We start from the raw sequence: 18,748 nt of genomic DNA, 5'->3' as shown, positions 1-18,748 counted from the left end.
GCCATTGCTCGCCCAGAACTGCTTTCAGCACGCTGACCTCCCCCTCACAGAGATCTTTCCAAAGCTGTTTGGGCCACCTTCTCCCTGGAATGCTGTTTTTCTGCTTTCTTTTTATCAAGCTCTCTGGACAGCCCTCCTTGGTCCCCCACTGGCCGCTGGCGCATCTCAGAGCTGCTGGGATCCAGCTTCTCCCTGGGAGGGCTCATCAGCGCCTTGCACAGCCCAGGCGGGGTCACTCTCCCTGACCTGCGGCCCAGCTTAGCATTCCTACGCTGTCCACAGGGGCCCGTGTGCTCCATCACTGTTCTGTCACCTTAGATCACAGACACTGCTGGAGCTGTCTGCTTCCTCACAGAGGGACCGCGGCTCTCTTATTTACACATCTGTCCCCAGCACGCGGGACAACCTGTGGCAAGAAATGGGTGCAAAGAGGCAGACTCTGCCGATGAGGTTTTCATGCTGAGGAAGGAGCGGTGGGCTCCATCTTGAAAGAGGTAGGGAGGCACTGACGAGCAGGAGCAGGACAGGGTCTCAGACCTGTGCTTGGAGGGAGGCGGCAGAGAAGCTGCAGAGCTGGCAGCCTTCTGCTGGCAGAACGCAGGCGAGCCAGTGAGCCCCGTGCAGAACCAGGGCTGTGGGGACGGTTGCAGAAAGAGGTGGGTGGTAGAGGACGAACTGGTCGAAGAACGCTTACCAGGTCCCGCTGATCGGCTTGGCACTGGCTAGAGTCAGGAAGAGGCTGTCTCCAGCTCGCTGGCCTGGTGGCTGGGGAGAGATTGGCGTTCAGTATTGAGACCGAGACGAGCTACAGAAATTAGACGGGGAGGGATATATAGGCCAGTTCTGGCTACCTGGACTTGGGGGCTCCTGAGTGACGTCAGTGGGAATACCTTGTGTTGAAACATGCGGTGCTGGTGCTGAGGAGAGCAACCGGCCCCAGTGAGATGGATCTAGGGGTTGGTCCTATGGAGGCTCAGGGGCATTGCCCAGGTGTGAGCTTGTCCAAAGAGACAGAGAGCAAAGACAGAGCCAGGGAGGGGTCAGCTTTGATGGGTTGTGCTACCAATCTGCACGTATCTACATACTACACACACACACACACACACGCACGCACGCGCACGCACACACACACGCACGCACGCACACGCACGCACGCACGCACACACACACGCACGCACACACACGCACGCGCACGCGCACACACACGCACGCACGCGCGCTCGCGCACGCACACACGCACGCGCACGCACACACGCGCGCGCACACACACGCACGCACGCACACACGCACGCACACACACACGCACGCACACACACGCACGCGCACACACACGCACGCACGCACGCACACGCACACGCACGCACGCACACACGCACGCGCACGCACGCACGCACGCACACGCACGCACACACACAGAGTCTTAATACATAGCTTAGCCTGGGCTGGATTCTCTGTCACCTTGGTAGCCTTGAATTTGGGATCCTCATGCTTCAGCTTCCTGGGTGCTGGGATAGCAGCCATGGGACACCGTATTGTTTTGTATTCTACAAATCTACCCGTTCTGACCCATTGACTTGGCATGTGATGTTGGTGCAGTGAGGAGCACTTGGTTGGGCTCAGCTTCTAGTACTGTTATTATGAAAGGAACATGCCAGGCATCCCTTGAGTGGGGACACTTGTGGGGTACACAGAAGCTGCACTCTGAAGCTGAGCTGTGCAACTGGTGGCAGACCAGTGAGTGCGATAGAAATGACTTTTATGATAAGCCACTAAAATGTGGGGACTGTTGCATAACATTGCATCATCAATGACCAGACTAATAGCATTTTAAGTGGAGGTTGAAGAAAAAGAATCTTTTAAGGTATCAGGGAGCTGGGCATTGGTGGTGCATGCCTTTAATCCCAGCACTCCGGAAGCAGAGGCAGGTGGATCTCTGTGAGTTTGAGACCAGCCTGGTCTACAGACTGAGTTCCAGGACAGAGTCCAAAACAGTACAGAGAAACCCTGTCTCAAAAAAAAAAAGGTAACGGGGGGGGGGGGGCGGGGAACAGATAGAGGGGGAAGGGGAAGACCAGGAGAGGTGGGGCTTAGCATTAGGGTGAAAGGCAAGTTTTGGAGTTTTGGAACCTTGAGCTCAGAGGGAGGCACAATATCTGCATATGTGAAAGCAAAGTATAGGTTCATGTCTGCAATCCCAGCATCCAGAGGCTGAGGCAGTGACGGCGCCCAGCCTGGGCTATACACTGAGTTCCAGGCCAGTTTGGGCTACAAAGTAAAGACAAGAGTCTTTAGCTATACATTGTGTTGGGTTCCCTTGGCCATTCTCCAGGACTTGATGTACACTCCAGATGTTGGTGACTCTCCAGACCTCTTCCTGGGGCTCCAGACCCATCTCCTGCCTTTTTCTTTTCTTTTGGCTCTGTCCATCTCCACCTCTAATGGGCTTTCCAAACTCAAGCCACACAAGATTGACCTTGGAGACTGCTCCTTAGACTGCTCTCTTCCTGGATTCCCTGAACAGTGCTATAGGCACGCACACCGGAAGCCAGGGAGTCCTCCATGTTCCTTCCCCAGGTGACAGGCTCAGGAAATGCTCACCCGTCAGCATCTCTTGTCCTAGCTCCAGGACCTCTTCCATCTTATGGGTGAACTGAGACAAAACTGCCTCCCAACGCCTTCCCTTTACCTTGGTCCCTGGCTCCTTCCCAGCACAGAGTTCCTTTCCTGGCGAAATCACCAGGGCTTCGGCAGGGCAAAACCAAGCTTGTTAGTATGATACCCGAGGCCCTTAATGCCAGCAGGAGCATGGACTAATTCATGGGGTCCTTTCTGTCGCACACCATCCCACCCTTCCCCAAATCCTGCCTGGGCTCCTGAGTGCAGCTTTCCTAACCCCATCCCACCCCAGTCTCTAGCTAGTTAAGCATCACCTGGCTCTTGCGTCTTAGGTAACCCCTTTTTTGATACCTCATGATGTCCTCTAGCAAACAATACTTGTGCCCTTTGCCTGAATACTCTCAGCTCAGGTTTTAATTTCCCTGCATTAAAATAAAAACGTGGTAAAATACATATGCCTCGAAAGGAACCTAATTATTTTAAGTACACAGCTGGGTGGCACTGAGGCCATTCGCAATGCTGAGCACCCGTCACCATGTCCGTCTTCAGATTCTTCTCATCGTCTCAAGTTGGGGCTGTATCTATTGAACAACTACAAAGTCCCTCTTCCTGCATCACTTCTGAGTGTGACTCCTAACTTGAGTGAGCTTAAACAGTGTTTCTTCTTTATCACTCTATGTTAGTCTCTCATGTTCCCACGTTGAAGCGTAAGAATTTCCTTTCTCTCTTTCTTTCTTTCATTCATTCATTTTTTTTTTTTTTTTTTTGCAACAGGGTCTCTTGTATCATGGGCTGGCTTTGAACTTGATAAGTAGCTGGGACTTGAACTCCGGCTTCCTCCCCACCTCAAGTGTCGGGATTATAGATACTTGCCATTATACCCTACTCTTTTTGAAACTTTTTTAAAAGTGTTTTTTTTAAGGGTTATTTATTTATTGCATATACACTGTTCTGCCTGCATGCCAGAAGAGGGCACCCGATTGAATTGTAGATGGCTGTGAGCCACCATGTGGTTGCTGGGATTTGAACTCAGGACCTCTGGAAGAGCAGCCAGTGCTCTTAACCTCTGAGCCATCTCTCCAGCCCCTCTTTTTGAAAATCCTTTTTTTCCCTTTTGCTTTTGGAGACAGGGTTCCCTTATGTAGCTCATGATCTTCCTGGCTCAACCTTTTGATTGTAGGGGTATGCTGCCATGTCCCCTCAAAATCTCCTTCCTTTCCCTCCCTCTTCCTCCACAACCCCTCCTTCATCCTCCTTTTTAAAGCCTAATATCGCTCCGTGACACGTGTATCACATTTTATTTACACATGTGTCAGTGGACAATTGGGTTGTTTTTATCTTCTGGCCGTCACCCCAGCGCTGCCGTGGACACGGATGGACCCCTGGCTTTCCCACTCAGAGATAGAATTGATGGCTCTCAAGTGACTCTCCACAGCGCTTTGCTGGGGCCATACCCCACTAAGGGAGCAGAAGGATGCTTATGCCTCCACATCCTCCACATCCTCCACATCCTTCACTTCCTGTTTCCTCTGCGTGGCCTTGCTTTTTGGTAACCGCCACCCTGTTATGGGTATGACTCCAATCTTTGCTCAGTTGCCTGTTCCCTGCACTAGTACCTGGCAGTCCCTTCCTAGCCAACTCTTTCGTTTTCTGTCCTGGATAGTCTTTGACACCATAGGAACTTTCTGCTGCCTCCGTAAGGGCCAGCTATCAGCGATTCTCCCTGACAGAGCTCGTCCCTGCTGCAGGCTCGCCGCCTCTCTATCCTGAAACCTCTCACTCTCTCCCCCATAGCTTCTTCTTCTGCTTCCTTCCTTTCGAACACAGAGTGAAGGTCACCTGTTCGGAGAAGCCCTCCTTCCCCTCCAGGCCTCCTCCAGACCCCACCAGCCCGCTGTTGCTCACTCTTGCGGGCCTGTCTACTCTATTCTGATTTTTCCTAGCACTTGGCACAGTTTGTAATGACTTAAGTACCTGCGTGCCTGCTGAATTAACCTCGTCTTCTCTGCTGGGCTCTTCGCTCCACACAGAAGGCAGCTTGAGACATCATCTTGTTCTCACCATTGGACCCTCGGCACTGCTCAGTGCCCTGCCTGCCAACACTAGGTGTTCAGGACACCCTTGCTGAATGAATCACTCGACTTTAAGATAAAGCCCCCTGGAGTACTCGCACCCTAATGAGGGAGGGAGGTGAGAAAACAAACAAACAAACAAACAAACAAACAAACAAACAAACATCCACTCTGGCAGGTGGTGGTGGTTGCTATGGAGACCTGATCTGACCAGGAGTCTTTCTCTAGGTTCCTTACTGAGGAAATGGAGCTGCTGGCCTGGAGGAAGTTAGGGGTTGGAACCATTATCTGATAGAAAAGGTGTCCCCAACAGGGGACAGCACAAACAAAGGTGCTTCAGGGAATGAGCACACTTGGCTTGTGGTTCAGGGCGTGGAGAGCACACTAGCCAGATGAGGTACACCGCCTTTGAGAGCCAGAAGTGGGGACAGAGGCCCCACAGGAGCACAGTGGACTGAGGAGCCTCCGAGGTCAGTGGCGGCTTTCTCTCCCAGTCATCTGGCCAGGGCCCGGCCTTTATTTTCTGATACCTTCCTGTACTCCCAGCACATAATAGGCCCTTTCCAGTTCAAACTAGACCCATCCTATACATTTCCTTTTTTTTTTTTTTTGGTTTTAGGAGACAGGGTTTCTCTGTTTTGGAGGCTGTCGGTCCAGCCTGGCCTCGAACTCACAGAGATCTGCCTGCCTCTGCCTCCCGAGTGCTGGGATTAAAGGCGTGCGCCACCAACGCCCGGCTTTGTTTTGTTTTTTGAGACATGGCTTTTCTGTATTGCTTTGGAGCCTGGCCTGGAACTCGTTCTATCAACTAGGTTGGCCTCAAACTCACAGATATCCGCCTGCCCCTGCTTCCTGAGTGCTGGGATTGAAGGTGTGTGCCACCAATGCCTGGCGTGACCCTCTTAAAAAAAGATTTATTTAGTTATTTATTTATTGCCAAGTGGTGGCACATGCCTTTAATCCCAGCACTTAGGAGGCAGAGACAGGTGGATCTCTGTGAGTTCGAGACCATTCTGGCCTACAGAGTAAGTTCTAGGACAGCCAGGGTTACACAGAGAAAGCCTGTCTTGAAAAACTAAGTGTCTGTGTGTGTGTGTGTGTGTGTGTGTGTGTGTGTGTGTGTGTGTGTGCGCGCGCATATGTACCTATAAATGTAGGTGCCCTTAGAGACCAGCAGATGGTTGGATCCTGGAGCTGGGGTAGTTCTGAACTGCCCCGCATGGGTGCTGGGAACTGAATGCCAACGTTCTTTACCCACAGCAGGAACTCGCTGTGGAGCATCTCTCCAGCCCCAATAATCATCTTTCTTTTCAGCTAGCAGAAACTTTTCCCAGTCCTGTCCCGAGTCCTCAACAGGTGTCTCTCAGAGGGGCTGCTTTGCTCCCCATCAACAGGGCTGTACTCAGACAATGCAGACAGATAGCCTGGAATGTGATTATCTTTTCCCTCATTCTGTCCCCAGGCCTTCGACATATACGGCGATACCCACACTGCTCTGTACCGGCTATCTCTTGCCCAAAGGCTGCCAGCAAGTAGGACCTGGAAACCAGGAATTTGGGTGCTGGAATTTACACCCTTCCCAGGGAGCCCCTGATGCCCTCGGGGGAAATTCCTGCCCAAACCAGCATTGACTAGGGGCTGGCCAAGGCTTCCTGCAGAGCTGGTGGGGATCTTGCTGGAAGAATCTCCACAGGGTTCTCTGGACTGTGTGGGGGTGGGGGCAGGAGGGGGAAGGGCTGGATGCTAAGTCCCTGTCCCAACAAGGCTCAGAGAAGAGGGAGCCCTAGCCTCCTGCAGCTGTGAGGAACGCCACCACACCACCAGCAGAGCTCAGAAGCAGCCAGAGGAAACCAGAAACCCTGGTGTCCTTGGCAAGCGCGGCTTCCTTGGTTGAGCCCACTGGCTTCGAGTCCCTCTCTTTCAACTGCCACCTTCCGAAAGCCTGGCCCTCTCCAAACTGCACCAGTTTGTGGGAGAGGAAGAGGTGGCCTAGTTCTCCATCTGTCCGGCTCCTTTCAGAGTGGTTGCTGAATGTGGCAGTCCCTAGCAGAATGACAAGCTCCCTGACCCCGAGTCCTGTTTCCAAGGGTGTGGGGGTGTGCTTCGTGAACCACACTCACGCAGGGTGCAGCCTGGTCCACCGCACTCAGTGCTGGTCAGCGGGAGGCATACATACTTCACTGCAGCCTGGGAGCTGGGGGTGGGGGCAGAGGAGCAACGCAGGAAGTCCCACTGTAGGGGGTGCAAGCATCCCGCTGGAGTGAGGAAGTAGTGGGTTACAGGAAAAGGTTCTGGGCAGAGGATTTTACAACAGCGTGTGCTCCACGGGATAAGTAGTTTTGTTTATGTTTGGGTTGTTACTCTGTGCCTGGGGCAGCTTTTGGTACATAGTAGGTATTTAATAAACAGGTTCCGAAACAAAGGTGTTGGGAAGGAGACGTTGAGTCTAGCTAGGGTAGATAGTGAAATAGCTTGGTCATCCTGGGATCTGACTGTATAGTATACTTCCAGGTGGCAGAAGCTGTGGTGGGTGGGGCTTAGGCGAGGGTGTGGACTGATCTAATCCTGTTGTGGGCGGTGCCAGTTTCTTATCTCTTCACCCAGCCAAGAGCTACTACAGGTCTGGGGTGTTTTTTGTTTTTCCTACTCTGGGTCCCCTGGTGTCCTGGTGTATCAGAATACACACAGGTATGGGACTTGTGCTGGGTTCAGGAGACACACAGATGATTCAGAGTTAGGTCTTACCTTTTCTGTCTGGTGGGGGAGACAGACGGTAGACAAGGGACTTACACAATGGGTAGGATAGATGGAGGACTACTATGCAGGTTCAATTGAGCAAATGACACAGAAGGCAACAGGATCTGGAGCAGGGATTTTTGGAAGGAGGTATCTGTGGAGGGAGTGTTTGTCTTTGTGGAATGGCGAGAGAAGGGGCCTAGAGTCGGAGGCATTCCAGATAGAGATGTCAGCCCAAAAATGCGCTCCATGGGAAGTAGGGGGACTCAGTGGGGAAAGATAAGTTGCGGGCAGAAAGGCCACCTATGGGTGTTTGGGCCTGCTTCTGACCTCGCTGGATTCTGGGTAATGGCCAGCTGCAGCATGCTCGCTGGGGCTGTGGAAAGGCTCGGTTTTATGGAACCCCTCAACCCCCGTCTTTCCACAGCCAAGGGCTCAGACACCTTCCTCTGACGTCTCTGCCTCGGTCTTGTCACTAGCTAGCTCCTTTTGCTCCACCAAGAACCTACCAACCCACTTGGAGCCTCACTGTGAAGCCTCCACAAAGGGCAGACCACAGGGCCTCCGAACAAACACCACCCCCTCTTCCTCTCACACATGTCCTGGAAGGAGGGGCCAGACCTTTTGCAAGGGAGAAAAGGCAAGAAGAATCCTGGCCTGGTGGAACATCAGACTATCGAAAGAGATTATAAAAGACCCCCTTCCCCCAAATAAAAACGCTTTGCCAGCTGACAGGCTAGGGAGCGGGCGTGCTGGTGGCTCCGAGGCGCCACCGCCCCCGGGCCGCTAAGGCATGGCCAACTCTCCAGAGTGCCTGACTGTGGGCCCCGAAGGGCAGCGCCTTTCCTCCCTCAAGACCCAACTGGTCCTCGTAATCCGCGGGCCCTGCAGACACCAGTGAGTCAGGCATCTTGTGAGTCAGTGTGTTGACAAGCCATCCCTGGCCATTCCTAGCCCATCAAAAATGGAAGGAAGTCTAAAGGAAGGGTATGAACAGACCGATTTAATTAGCGCGGGCTCTAAGGTACCTTAAGTTGGCCCTATTAAATTAAACCGCCTAGGGGAAAAATAACTGTAATTATTTCCTTTTCCCCCCTACCATTGTATTTCAACTTCCAACCTCCATGCTTCTCCCCTCTTTGACAAAACAACCTTTAAACTAGGGGCTGGCACAGACACCCCCAAACTAGGATTCAGTATTTTCCTTTCTCTGTCCCTCCGTCTGAGCTCTGGTTCCTAATAGAGAGCAGAGTCCAGAGGGGTCCACAGTGTTAGGCTGTATTCTAATTTAGGGAGGCTGTTAACAACAGCAGAACATTATTCCAAAAACACACACGGAGTCTCCTTCCTGAACCAGTGCAGATCCATTTGCTGCGGGGCATTTCTTTTAAAAGCCCCCTTTCTCTCTTTTGTAGAGCAAAATAAGCAAACTTTAATGGTAGGGAATTATTGTTTATTTTGTTGAAATCTAGTTCTGAGTTTTCCTACTTGAAACGTGTTTTCCCCAGGACACTGACCTATCCTTTAATTGTTTGGTGCGAGGCATGTTAGGGGGAGGGGCGTTACTTGTTTATTGGAACAGCGCAGTTAAAAAAAAAAATCAACCTAGGCTAACAGTTTCAAGGCTCCCCTAAAGATGTATCCAAACAGGCAGCCAATCAGCGCTTACACAGCTTTTTCTGCTTGACTCTTTTAAAGAGACAGTGCCGACAGTGTTTTATCACATTTAAAGAGAACCGCGCTCTAAAAACAGTATGAAAATGGGGGAGCTATCCCTTATTTCACCAGTTTCTGATCTGGAGTCCTCAATGAGGATACGCTGCAGGTTTCTGGAGTCCTCGACTGGACAGAAAGGAGTCGGGAGCAAAAAGCTTGGTCACTCTGCCAACCCCCCATTTCCCATTGTACACCTGGGTCATTGACAATGGACGCTTCCCCTCCCCCCATGCCCGACTCCAGTCCCCCCACTCCCAATTTAGCTCCATTTATTTGAAGTTTGAGATTTCTACGGTGCGCATTCTGAGTCGCGAGGCGTCCAGGTGACGTCCCTCACCCAAACGGAACCCGTGCCCGTGGAGAAGACGAGGGGGGCTAACTTGCCAGGGTTGGCACACCTCAGAAATTTGGGAGAAATCACTCTCCCTCCTTCTAGTCTAAGACCCTTTTCCTTTCCCAAGGCTTGCCCGGAGCACGCCAAGGGCCATTTCCGCGCGGATCCACTTTGGGGTTTCCCAAAGTATTTTAACGATCTAGTAAAGAAGCAGCCGCGCGTTTTGGCGCCAGCTACGGGCGCCCAGCTCCGCGTGCAGTCCTGGCTCTGGCTCGGGGAGCCGGGCTGGACGCAGGCAGCCCAGGGTGGGGCGGGGAGCTGGGCCGGCCGGGGTCCCGGCCCACGGAGGGCAAGATCAGCACGGGGAGGGCGGGGGCGCTGGGGACCAGGGCGGCGCGGAAAGGGGCGCGCCGGGTCAGCCGGGGTCCGCGCCTCCCTCCGCGGCTACTGCCGCAGCGTCCAGTCCCCGCGGCGCCGGCCGGGTGCTCCAGTCCAGGCCCGAGCCCCTCACGCCGCCGCCCCACCCCAGCGCCAGGGCTCGCCCTCCGCTCCCCCGGCCAGCGCACGAGCGGGCAGCGGCTCACGGAGGAGGCGCAGCGGGACTGGCGCGGCCGCGCTGACAGGCGTCCCTCCCGGCCTCCGGGCCCGCCCCCGCGCGCCGATTGGCCGCCGCGGCCGTCCGTCGCGGGGCGTGGACGCCCGCCGCGCTCCTGCCGGGGCAGCCACGTTCGGTTGAGCTCCAAGTAGACCAGCAGCGGCGGCGGCGGCAGCGGCAGCGGTGCTGAAGGCGCTGAGGGCGGCGCAGGCGGAGCCGGGCGGGCGGCGGGCGCGCGGGCCACGAGCAAGCGAGCAAGCGAGCTGCAGGCTTCGGGCGGGCGGCGGCACAGCTCAGGCCGAGCCGGCGCGGGAGGAGTTCCAAGGCGATGGGGCCGCGGCCGGGGCTGACGCTTTGACAGCTGGAAAGAGCGCGGAGCCAGCGCCGGGGAGGGAGGGAGCGCGGCGAGCGGAGCGCGAGCGAGCGGGCGATCGCCGGGAGGGGGCCGGGAGCAGGGCAGCTCGGGAGACCGGACGGTAGCGGCGGCGGCGGCGGGCTCGGCGCCCTCTTCTCTGCAAGCCATGTTTGCCAAAGGCAAAGGTTCGGCGGTGCCCTCGGACGGGCAGGCTCGGGAAAAGTAAGCCTCTCGCGAGTGGGGCCGCGCCGCGGGGGAGGCAGGTGGGCGCGGGGGTCGCGCTGCCTTGGGCCGCCGGTCTCTGCCCCGCGGCGGCAGCAGCGGCGGCGTGGAGAGCCCATTGTTGGGCGCCGGCAGAGTCTGGGGCACCCTGAAGGGGCGGCAGGGCAGCGGCGGGCGAGGGTAGTTGGTAGGCGCGCGGCGGAGCGGGCGCGGGGGCCCGCGACGAGGGTGGGCGAGGTCCCACTGTGAGCCGGTGCGCTCGGCCGGCTGGGCGCGGGGCCTCCACTTTGCCCACCGAGTGCGGGCAGGGGGCGCGTGGCTTTCTGCAGTCCCGAAGGCTCCTTTTGTCCGCCCGCGGCGTGAGAAGTGCGTGCCGGGGGCTTTGTTCGCCCAGGAGCGCTCTCCCTTCCCAGCCAGCGGCCTTGCCGCCAGCCCGGTGCGCTCCAGGGCGCCGGGCCGGGCTGGGCTGGGCAGGCGGCGCCGGCCTGGCCCCAGGCTTGGGGGACAGTTGTTTCGGGGGGAGATGCTGAGGGCGGCGCTTTGCTGCCCTCTCCAGAGCGCGCCAAGTACCGGGACTGGGGTTGAGTCTGGCCGGACCCCGAAGCTGGGCTTAAAGCAGCGAACTGAAGTGGGCAGGGAGGAGGAGAGCGGCTCGGGGCTCTTGTGCCTTTCGAGTTTGAGAGACCTAGATGGGTTTGGTCCCAGTGGCACTTGGAAGTTCAAGTTTGGGGGACGGTTTTCCAGCTCCCGCCGCTTTGGGCAGTTTGTCTGTGGTACCCACCCACTCACTAGCTGTTCTGACCCGGATCCTGTCTGGGGTGATGGGTGCCCTTCTCTTGTCATGGCCACAATGGGATGACACAGACCGGGCTCAGAGTCGACTGGCAAGGTCCAGAGGGAACCTCAGTGTGGTCTGACCCTTTCCTCTCTCTCTGTCTCTCTGCCCCTGCTCACTTTCCAGGTTAGCTTTATACGTCTACGAATATTTACTGCACGTAGGAGCACAGAAATCTGCACAGACCTTCTTGTCAGAGGTGAGTGGGACTCCTCAGCATCCAGTTCCTGACACCCCCTCCTCCCCACTATTCTTAGAGCCTTTGTTTTCAGGAGCAGCCACTGTGGCCACCATTTTGAATTTTTATCACCTTTTGGCATTTATTGTTAGTTGGTCTTCACAGCCTTTTGGCTGAGGAAGGCCCTGCGGCCCCCTCCCTTCTGCCCCTCTAAGCTGCCTCTGCCCCTCTTTTCTAGATTCGATGGGAAAAAAACATCACCCTGGGAGAACCGCCTGGGTTTCTGCACTCGTGGTGGTGGTAAGTTTGTGTGATAGTTGTGTGTGTGTGTTGTGTTCTGTGGCCCGGGGCCTAGTGAACAAAGACTCTGGAGCAGGCCCTCTACCCTCAGCCTCTGCTTTCCTCGGAGCAGGCACCTCTGGGTGCTCCTGATTAGGTTTGGCGAGGAAGAAGAGGGGGAGAAAGCAGGAGAGGCTGCCGCCGCCTGAAGTTTTTGCTTGTGTTTCTCCGCCTGTGGGGAACTGACAAAAATTTTTGCTATGCCAGGGTAGAACGGGCTTACTTTTCCATCGCACTCTGGGGCGCTAGGCAGGGGGCTTGGAGCGAGTTAGAAGGGTTTTTGTCAATCCTGCATGCTGCTTTAATTAGGGGGGGCAGGGCGGGCGGAGGGGACTCCAGGTCTGTTCTGCAACTGGCCTGTCCCTTAAACGCCAAACCTTAAGAGGCATACACTGGGCCTTTTCCAGGGACCCTGAGAAAAGCAAGGAGGCCTGCACTTCCTGTAGAGACACTGATTCAGACTGACTGGACCTTCCTTTCCTCCCCACCCCCCAGCATCCCTGCGACCCACAAAGCCTTATTTTACCAGGAACCTTAACCAGCCAGAGGTGGCCTGGCAGGATGCCTGCAGCTTGTTGGGGGCTGGCTCTCCTTATCTGTGACCCTCCCTTCAGGCCTCAGCAGCCTGTGGTCTTCTGCAGGCAGGAGCTTAAGCAAGTTGTCATGAGTGTGTGACCTGGGTGTTTTGTGGGACTGATTGGGGGAGTCTGTCTGTCTCACCTTTCCTGTGAGAGGGAGGAGGCAGATGGCTTTAGATGTTTTGGTATAGTTGAGGCAAATGCAGTGTTGGGATGTTCACATTTACCTGACTGCCGCCAGCTCAGGTTACTGCTTCAAGTCTCTTTGAACAGCGGGAGGATGAAGTGTCTGTTCTAACTTGTGCAGAGAAAATGAGTTTTTAATAACTTCTGCCAACCTCCCAACCGCCTGGTCGGAGGAGGCGGCTGGTGTGGCGCAAGGACCCCACCTGCGGGAGTGGGTGATAGGTTGGCTGTGGCTGTTTGGAGGTGAGTGTGGATGGGATCAGCAGGTCTGATTGCCCTGGATCTTGTAGGGACTTGGGCTTGTGAGTGAAAGTTATTTTGAAGGTGTCGGGAGTTTGGCATCTTGAAATCTTTGCTGTGTGGAGTGCTGTGGAGTGCTCTAGGGGGCGGTTGGGGAGCTGGGAAGAATGGTCCCTGAGCCTCCCTCTGCAGCTTTTCAAGACCTGGTTTTCTTGTTGCTTCTGGAGTCTATCCTTGTTCCAGGAATGGAAGGCCAGTTGTACTGAGGGCTCAGGTTGTAGTGGCTGTGAGCAGTTGTCTGGTTTGTGAGGATTTTTACCCCATGTGTGACTTGACGCTGAACAATTGCTGGCTGTTTTCTGGGCCCCCAGGAGAGAGCTGATCAGATTGGGTGGGGTGGGTTTTCTTATTAGCACACCTTGAGGGTGGTGCCAGTGGAGCCCCATGTGATGGGACTGGCAGGACTGCCCCACGAATCAGAGCAGACCTCAGTTTCAGTGCCCACTGTGCCCTTCAAGCCGGTTCCGGCTGGGCCTTGGTTCTGGTATAGAGAATTTCCAAGGCCCTGTGTTTGTGTTTTCTGTTCTTGTGATTGTGGAGTGTTGGAGTGACTGTACAGAATTACAGAGAGACCAGAGTGCTGTACATGCCCTCCCTCCACCCCCCAAAAAATCCTGTACTGGGTGGATGCTGTCTGAAGAGGCCCTTTGGCTCAGTGAGGGCATAAGATGCTTGGGTGTCATAGCCTGCCCTTCCTCTTTGGCTCACAGATAGGTATTCCTTGGTGTGTAGGGGTGTGGACCATGGGCTTAAGAACCGGTAAGGTTCCCCTCCTTATGGAGTTACCCAGATTTCTGTGCAGAGGAATCACAGTTGTGCCCAGCCTTTGACAACGTAACTTTTCACAGTATGCTGCAGCCATTTTGGGTTGGGGTATGAAAGGACACAGGTGAGATCTCCTTCCAGATTCCCGTGTGGCCACCGTGGGCCGGTGGTGCTGACCTTTCCAGGGTTTAGTGTCTCAACCACCAGCGGTGCCGCTGATGGGAGGTACCCAGTGCAGAAGATGTGCTTAGGCGGCCGCTTTACAGGTACCTGGCTTGCCAGGAGGGGTTGGACCCACTTGTCTTGGGGGCTGAGCTTGTCCAGTGAGTGCTGTAAGGTAGGACGGAGCTTTTGGGAGACCGGTGCTATACCACAGATCCTGTACTCCCCGTTGTGTACACAAGTAATAATTAGTAACCCGATCTTACTTTGTTTTTCTATTTGCAGTGTATTTTGGGACCTTTACTGTGCAGCTCCTGAAAGGAGAGACACTTGTGAACATTCAAGTGAAGCAAAAGCCTTTCATGATTATGTGAGTAACAAATTTTTAATCCTGGCAATAATTACAGGGTTGGATGGCTCTAACTTCTTCAGTATCAAAAGCAAGTGCACAGCCAACTGGCAGTGGTCTTTATTCTCCCCTGGTCTTCCTTCCCATCCTCCTGCCCACCTGCCTTTCTGCCGCCTGCCTCCCTGAAGTTTTAAGTTGGGGAGCAGTATTCATCACTTTGCAGTTATGTGAAGGAGGTGGATACCTATCTGGAGAATGAAATGGTGTTTGAAGACTCAGAGTCATGTGGGGTTTGGTTGAGAGTTAACTGGGAGGGACTGAGCCTGGTTGGTGTTGGCTTAAGAAAAAAAAATGACCAGAACTAAAAAGACAGAATGTAAATGTGAAACTTGTGTTTTGGACTAGAAGGGGTGGCTGAGCAGCAGCAGTTCTGTGGAATGGACTTTTTAACTGTATTTTCCAGAGAGCAGTCTTTCAGTGTGTATATGTGCACACAGTGTGGGGTGTATACATGTGCACACAGTGTGGGGTGTATATGCACACAGGGTGGGGTGTATATGTATACACAGTGTGGGGTGTATATGCACATAATGTGGGGTGTATATGCACACAGTGTGGGGTGTATATGCACACAGTGTGGGGTGTATATGTGTACACAGTGTGGGGTGTATATGCACAGTGTGGGTTGTATATGCACACAGTGTGGGGTGTATATGTGTACACAGTGTGGGGTGTATATGCACACAGTGTGGGTTGTATATGCACACAGTGTGGGGTGTATATGCACACAGTGTGGGGTGTATATGCACACAGTGTGGGGTGTATATGCACACAGGGCGGGGTGTATATGCACACAGGGCGGGGTGTATATGCACACAGTGTGGGGTGTATATGCACACAGGGCGGGGTGTATATGCACACAGGGCGGGGTGTATATGCACACAGGGCGGGGTGTATATGCACACAGGGTGGGGTGTATATGCATAGTGTGGGTGTCTATGTGCACATACTGTGGGGTATATATCTGCACACAGTGTGGGGTGTGTGTGCACACAGTGTAGGATGTAAATGCACACAGTGTGGGGTGTAAATGCACACAGTGTGGGGTGTATATGTCACATAGTGGGTGTATATGCACACAGTGTGGGGGTGTATATGCACACAATGTGGGGTGTATATGCACACAGTGTGGGGTTCATGTGCACACACAGTGGGGGTGTATATGCACACTGTGGGTGTATATGTGCACACAGGGTGGGGTATATATGTCACACAGCGTGGGGACTTCATACTGCTCTGCTCAGGTGATGGGTACTATAAAGTGCTAAATTCATTCATTATCCTTTGCCTGAATACTCTTTTAGATTACATGTATTTATTTTGTGTGTATGTGTGCATATGCACATTTGAGTTAGGTGTGTGTGTGACATATAGCAGGGGAATGGAGCCCAGAGAACAACTTGTGGGACTCAGTTCTTTCTGCTCACCACGTGGACCTGGGGCTCAAATCCAGGCCCTCAGGCTTGGCAGGCACTGTTACTGTCTTACACCGATCTTGCCAGCCCACTAGGGGTTTGGGGCAGGGATGAGACGAAGACAGTGTTTTGCACTGTAGCTCAGGTTGGCCTTGAATTTTCAGCAGTCCTACATCAGCATCCCAAGTGCTGAGATTATAGCCACTGTGACCAGCTCAAATTTTTCTTTTGAAAGTAGTTAATATTACCAGGCCGGACTGCCTACCTGCATAAGCTTAAGGTCACTGAAACCATTACTGGGAAGGTCTCTAAGATGTTCGTCTTCCATGGCTGTGCTGCTTGTTTGTTTGTTTACTTATTTAAAGTGTACAGTGTGCCAACCTGGGTTGGCCTGGCCAGACTCTATGGTCTGATGAAATAGGTGGGTAGGACCTGTCGGGTTAGGAAGGATGGCGGGAGGAAAGGGAAGTACCTGGGTGTCTTCTACCACTTCCAGGGTTTGCTTCCAGTAGGCACTGCACATTGAGTGTGTACAGACATTTGTGGCACACATGCATGCACACAGTAGGTGATATGTTTGGACTTGTCCGGTAGGAATGGTGTGACGATAAAGCACAAGGGGAACCTTGCCAGATTCCGTGGCAGGCGAGGGTGACCGAGGTGGAGGACAAACATGCCAGGCAGACAGAGCTTAGTGAGAAGTTTTATTAGAAAGGGGAAGTTGGGGGGAAGGAAAGAAAAAAGGTAAAGAGACACGGACAGAAATGGGACAGAAGAGAAGAGGGAGACAGGAAAAGTTCTGTTTGCCCAAGAGGAACAGCCACAAAGAGAGCAGGAAAGGGCTGAAGTGGGCAGGGGTCTTTCTTTGAAAGGGGTCCTTTGCACCTGGGCTGCCCAGGGTACTGCCTGAGTGCATTCTGCCAGGTAACTGGCAGGCCAGGATAGTGCCTGAGTCCTTGCAAATGGTCCTCACATTTTGTGCTTAGGACTGATGAACAGCAGCAGGTCCCATCTTCTTGACCCGGTTATTTGCCTTCTTTGCATGCTGAGTTTGAAACTGGTCTAGGAGGCCGAATCCCATCTGGGTAAGTTTCATAGGTGGAGTGTGACCAGTTCGTGTGTGTTCTCCGGGCTTGAGAGAGAGAAGCTGGTGAGCGGTACTTGTTGCCTGGTGCTTCACTTCTGGGACTGTAAGTGGTGCTGATGATCATAGGGCCAGACTTCCTGAGCTGGGGCTTACACAAGGTTGAGTGGTCCAGCAGCCAGTGAACTTGACCTTCCCCTCTACCTTGCAGAAATCTTGCCCATTCCCCCTTAAATAACTACAAACAGCCAGACCTGTGTTGCTAGTCTCTGACTACAATGCCGATGGTTTCATTTTAGAGAGGAAGGAGTACCTGTTTCAAAATCCCCTGTCCCTATGCCAGGAATCATAGTCAGGGCCTCACATGTACCAGGCAAGTGTTCTGTCACTTAGTTACACCTTCTAATTCCTCAAGCCAGTCTTTGGTAGACATTTATGTTCTTTCATAGAAAATCACAGATGCTAATAATTTTTTAAAAGCTAATCTGTTTATTCATTTATTTATTTACTTAGAGACAGAGTCTCACTGTGTGTCCCTGACTGCCCTGGAATTCAGTAGACCTGTCTCCTGAGTGCTGAGAGTAAAGGCCTGCACTATTACACCCAGCTGTTTGTTTATTATATGTACGTCTGCTTGAGTGAATATACCACGCCCATAAAGGCTCGCTCCCCAAGGGTCAGAGGGTTCAGATTGACTGGAACTGGAATTACAGATGGTTGTGAGCCTCCTGAGGGGGGTGCTTGGATCCGAACTCAGGTCCTCGGTAAAGCAGGAAATGCTCATTAACCGCTGAACTGTCTTTCCAGCCTGAAGCTAATGATTTTTAGTCAGCTATGGTAGCATTGAGATTCTCCTCAGCAATTTGTGGTTTGGTCTTGCATCTTGAAGCAAGGTGGCAGTGCTGGAAATGTGTAACGCCAGTTTGCAGCCAGTGACTGTTAAGGAATGGCAGTAGAACCCCGCAGATTGCTGAGGTTGGCATGACATTTAGAAGATGCTGCTAAGAGATGAGGTCATACTAGTTGGGGGCCCATGATTCATGGGTTTGCAGCTCAAGTCCTTTTTTCCTTAAATTGGGATTAATCTGATAATGCCCTGTGACCCGAGTTAGGTCACAAGGGAGATGGAATAATGTGATTGAATGCAGATATTTCTTTTTACTTTTTTCCCCCCAGACAGGGTCTCATTCTGTACATCTGGCTGACCTAGAACTTGCTATATAGGTCTGGCTGGCCTTGAACTCAGAGAGATCCGCCTGCCTCTGCCTTCTGAGTGCTGGGATTAAAGGTGTGCGCCACCATGCCCTGCTCTATGAGTGAAAGCTTGGAAGTAATTGAGGGTAACATTGAGCTGGCTGGAAGGGAGCACCTGGAAAATGAAGAACTGTCCGTTAGTCTGGGGTTGTAACTTGGCGGTAGAGGGCTTGTCTAGCTGTTGCAAGGCCCTAGGATTTTCCCCAGCACTGCAAAAAGGAGGAGGAGATACCAGAGACAATTGTTGCGTTTCTGCTTATCCTTTTTTTGGTTTTTCGAGACAGGGTTTCTCTGTGGCTTTGGAGGCTGTCCTGGCACTCGCTCTGTAGACCAGGCTGGCCTCGAACTCACACAGATCTGCCTGCCTCTGCCTCCCGAGTGCTGGGATTAAAGGTATGTGCCAACAACGCCCGGCTCTGCTTATCCTTCTTACTTATTCATTTAGTTTCTCTATTCTCGTGTCTCTCATTGGGTCAGCCTGAGTGCTGGGGATTGAACGCAGGTGTGTCATGTGCTCTTACTTGCTGAGCCATCTTTCTGGCCCCCAGGAGCTCCTTCTGGACTTTCCGTGGCTAGAATGTAGTTTTCTGTTTGCCT

At 53.4% G+C, this 18,748-nt stretch overlaps 1 protein-coding gene across 4 annotated transcripts in view; it reads left to right on the top strand.

Annotated features, from left to right (window-relative positions):
* Positions 1-10,301: 10,301 nt before the first annotated feature.
* The window catches only part of Ssbp3 (single stranded DNA binding protein 3), a 140,710-nt gene continuing 132,263 nt past the window's right edge, over positions 10,302-18,748 (top strand). For 2 of the 4 annotated variants that reach the window (XM_005072168.4, XM_005072166.4), the window contains exons 1-4: positions 10,304-10,646; positions 11,608-11,680; positions 11,898-11,959; positions 14,275-14,359. In XM_005072168.4, the coding sequence (XP_005072225.1) occupies positions 10,591-10,646; positions 11,608-11,680; positions 11,898-11,959; positions 14,275-14,359 (276 nt within the window). In that variant the 5' untranslated portion in view covers positions 10,304-10,590. Of the gene's footprint in view, positions 10,647-11,607; positions 11,681-11,897; positions 11,960-14,274; positions 14,360-18,748 lie in introns of all 4 variants that reach the window. The other 2 variants (XM_013114963.3, XM_040757033.1) reach the window with 2 other exon arrangements.

The sequence above is a fragment of the Mesocricetus auratus genome, unplaced genomic scaffold (genome assembly GCF_017639785.1).
Source record: "Mesocricetus auratus isolate SY011 unplaced genomic scaffold, BCM_Maur_2.0 Super-Scaffold_100014, whole genome shotgun sequence".
Lineage (NCBI taxonomy): Eukaryota > Metazoa > Chordata > Mammalia > Rodentia > Cricetidae > Mesocricetus > Mesocricetus auratus.
Note: the sequence above shows the minus strand (reverse complement) of the source record. Positions and strands in the feature narration are given on the sequence as shown.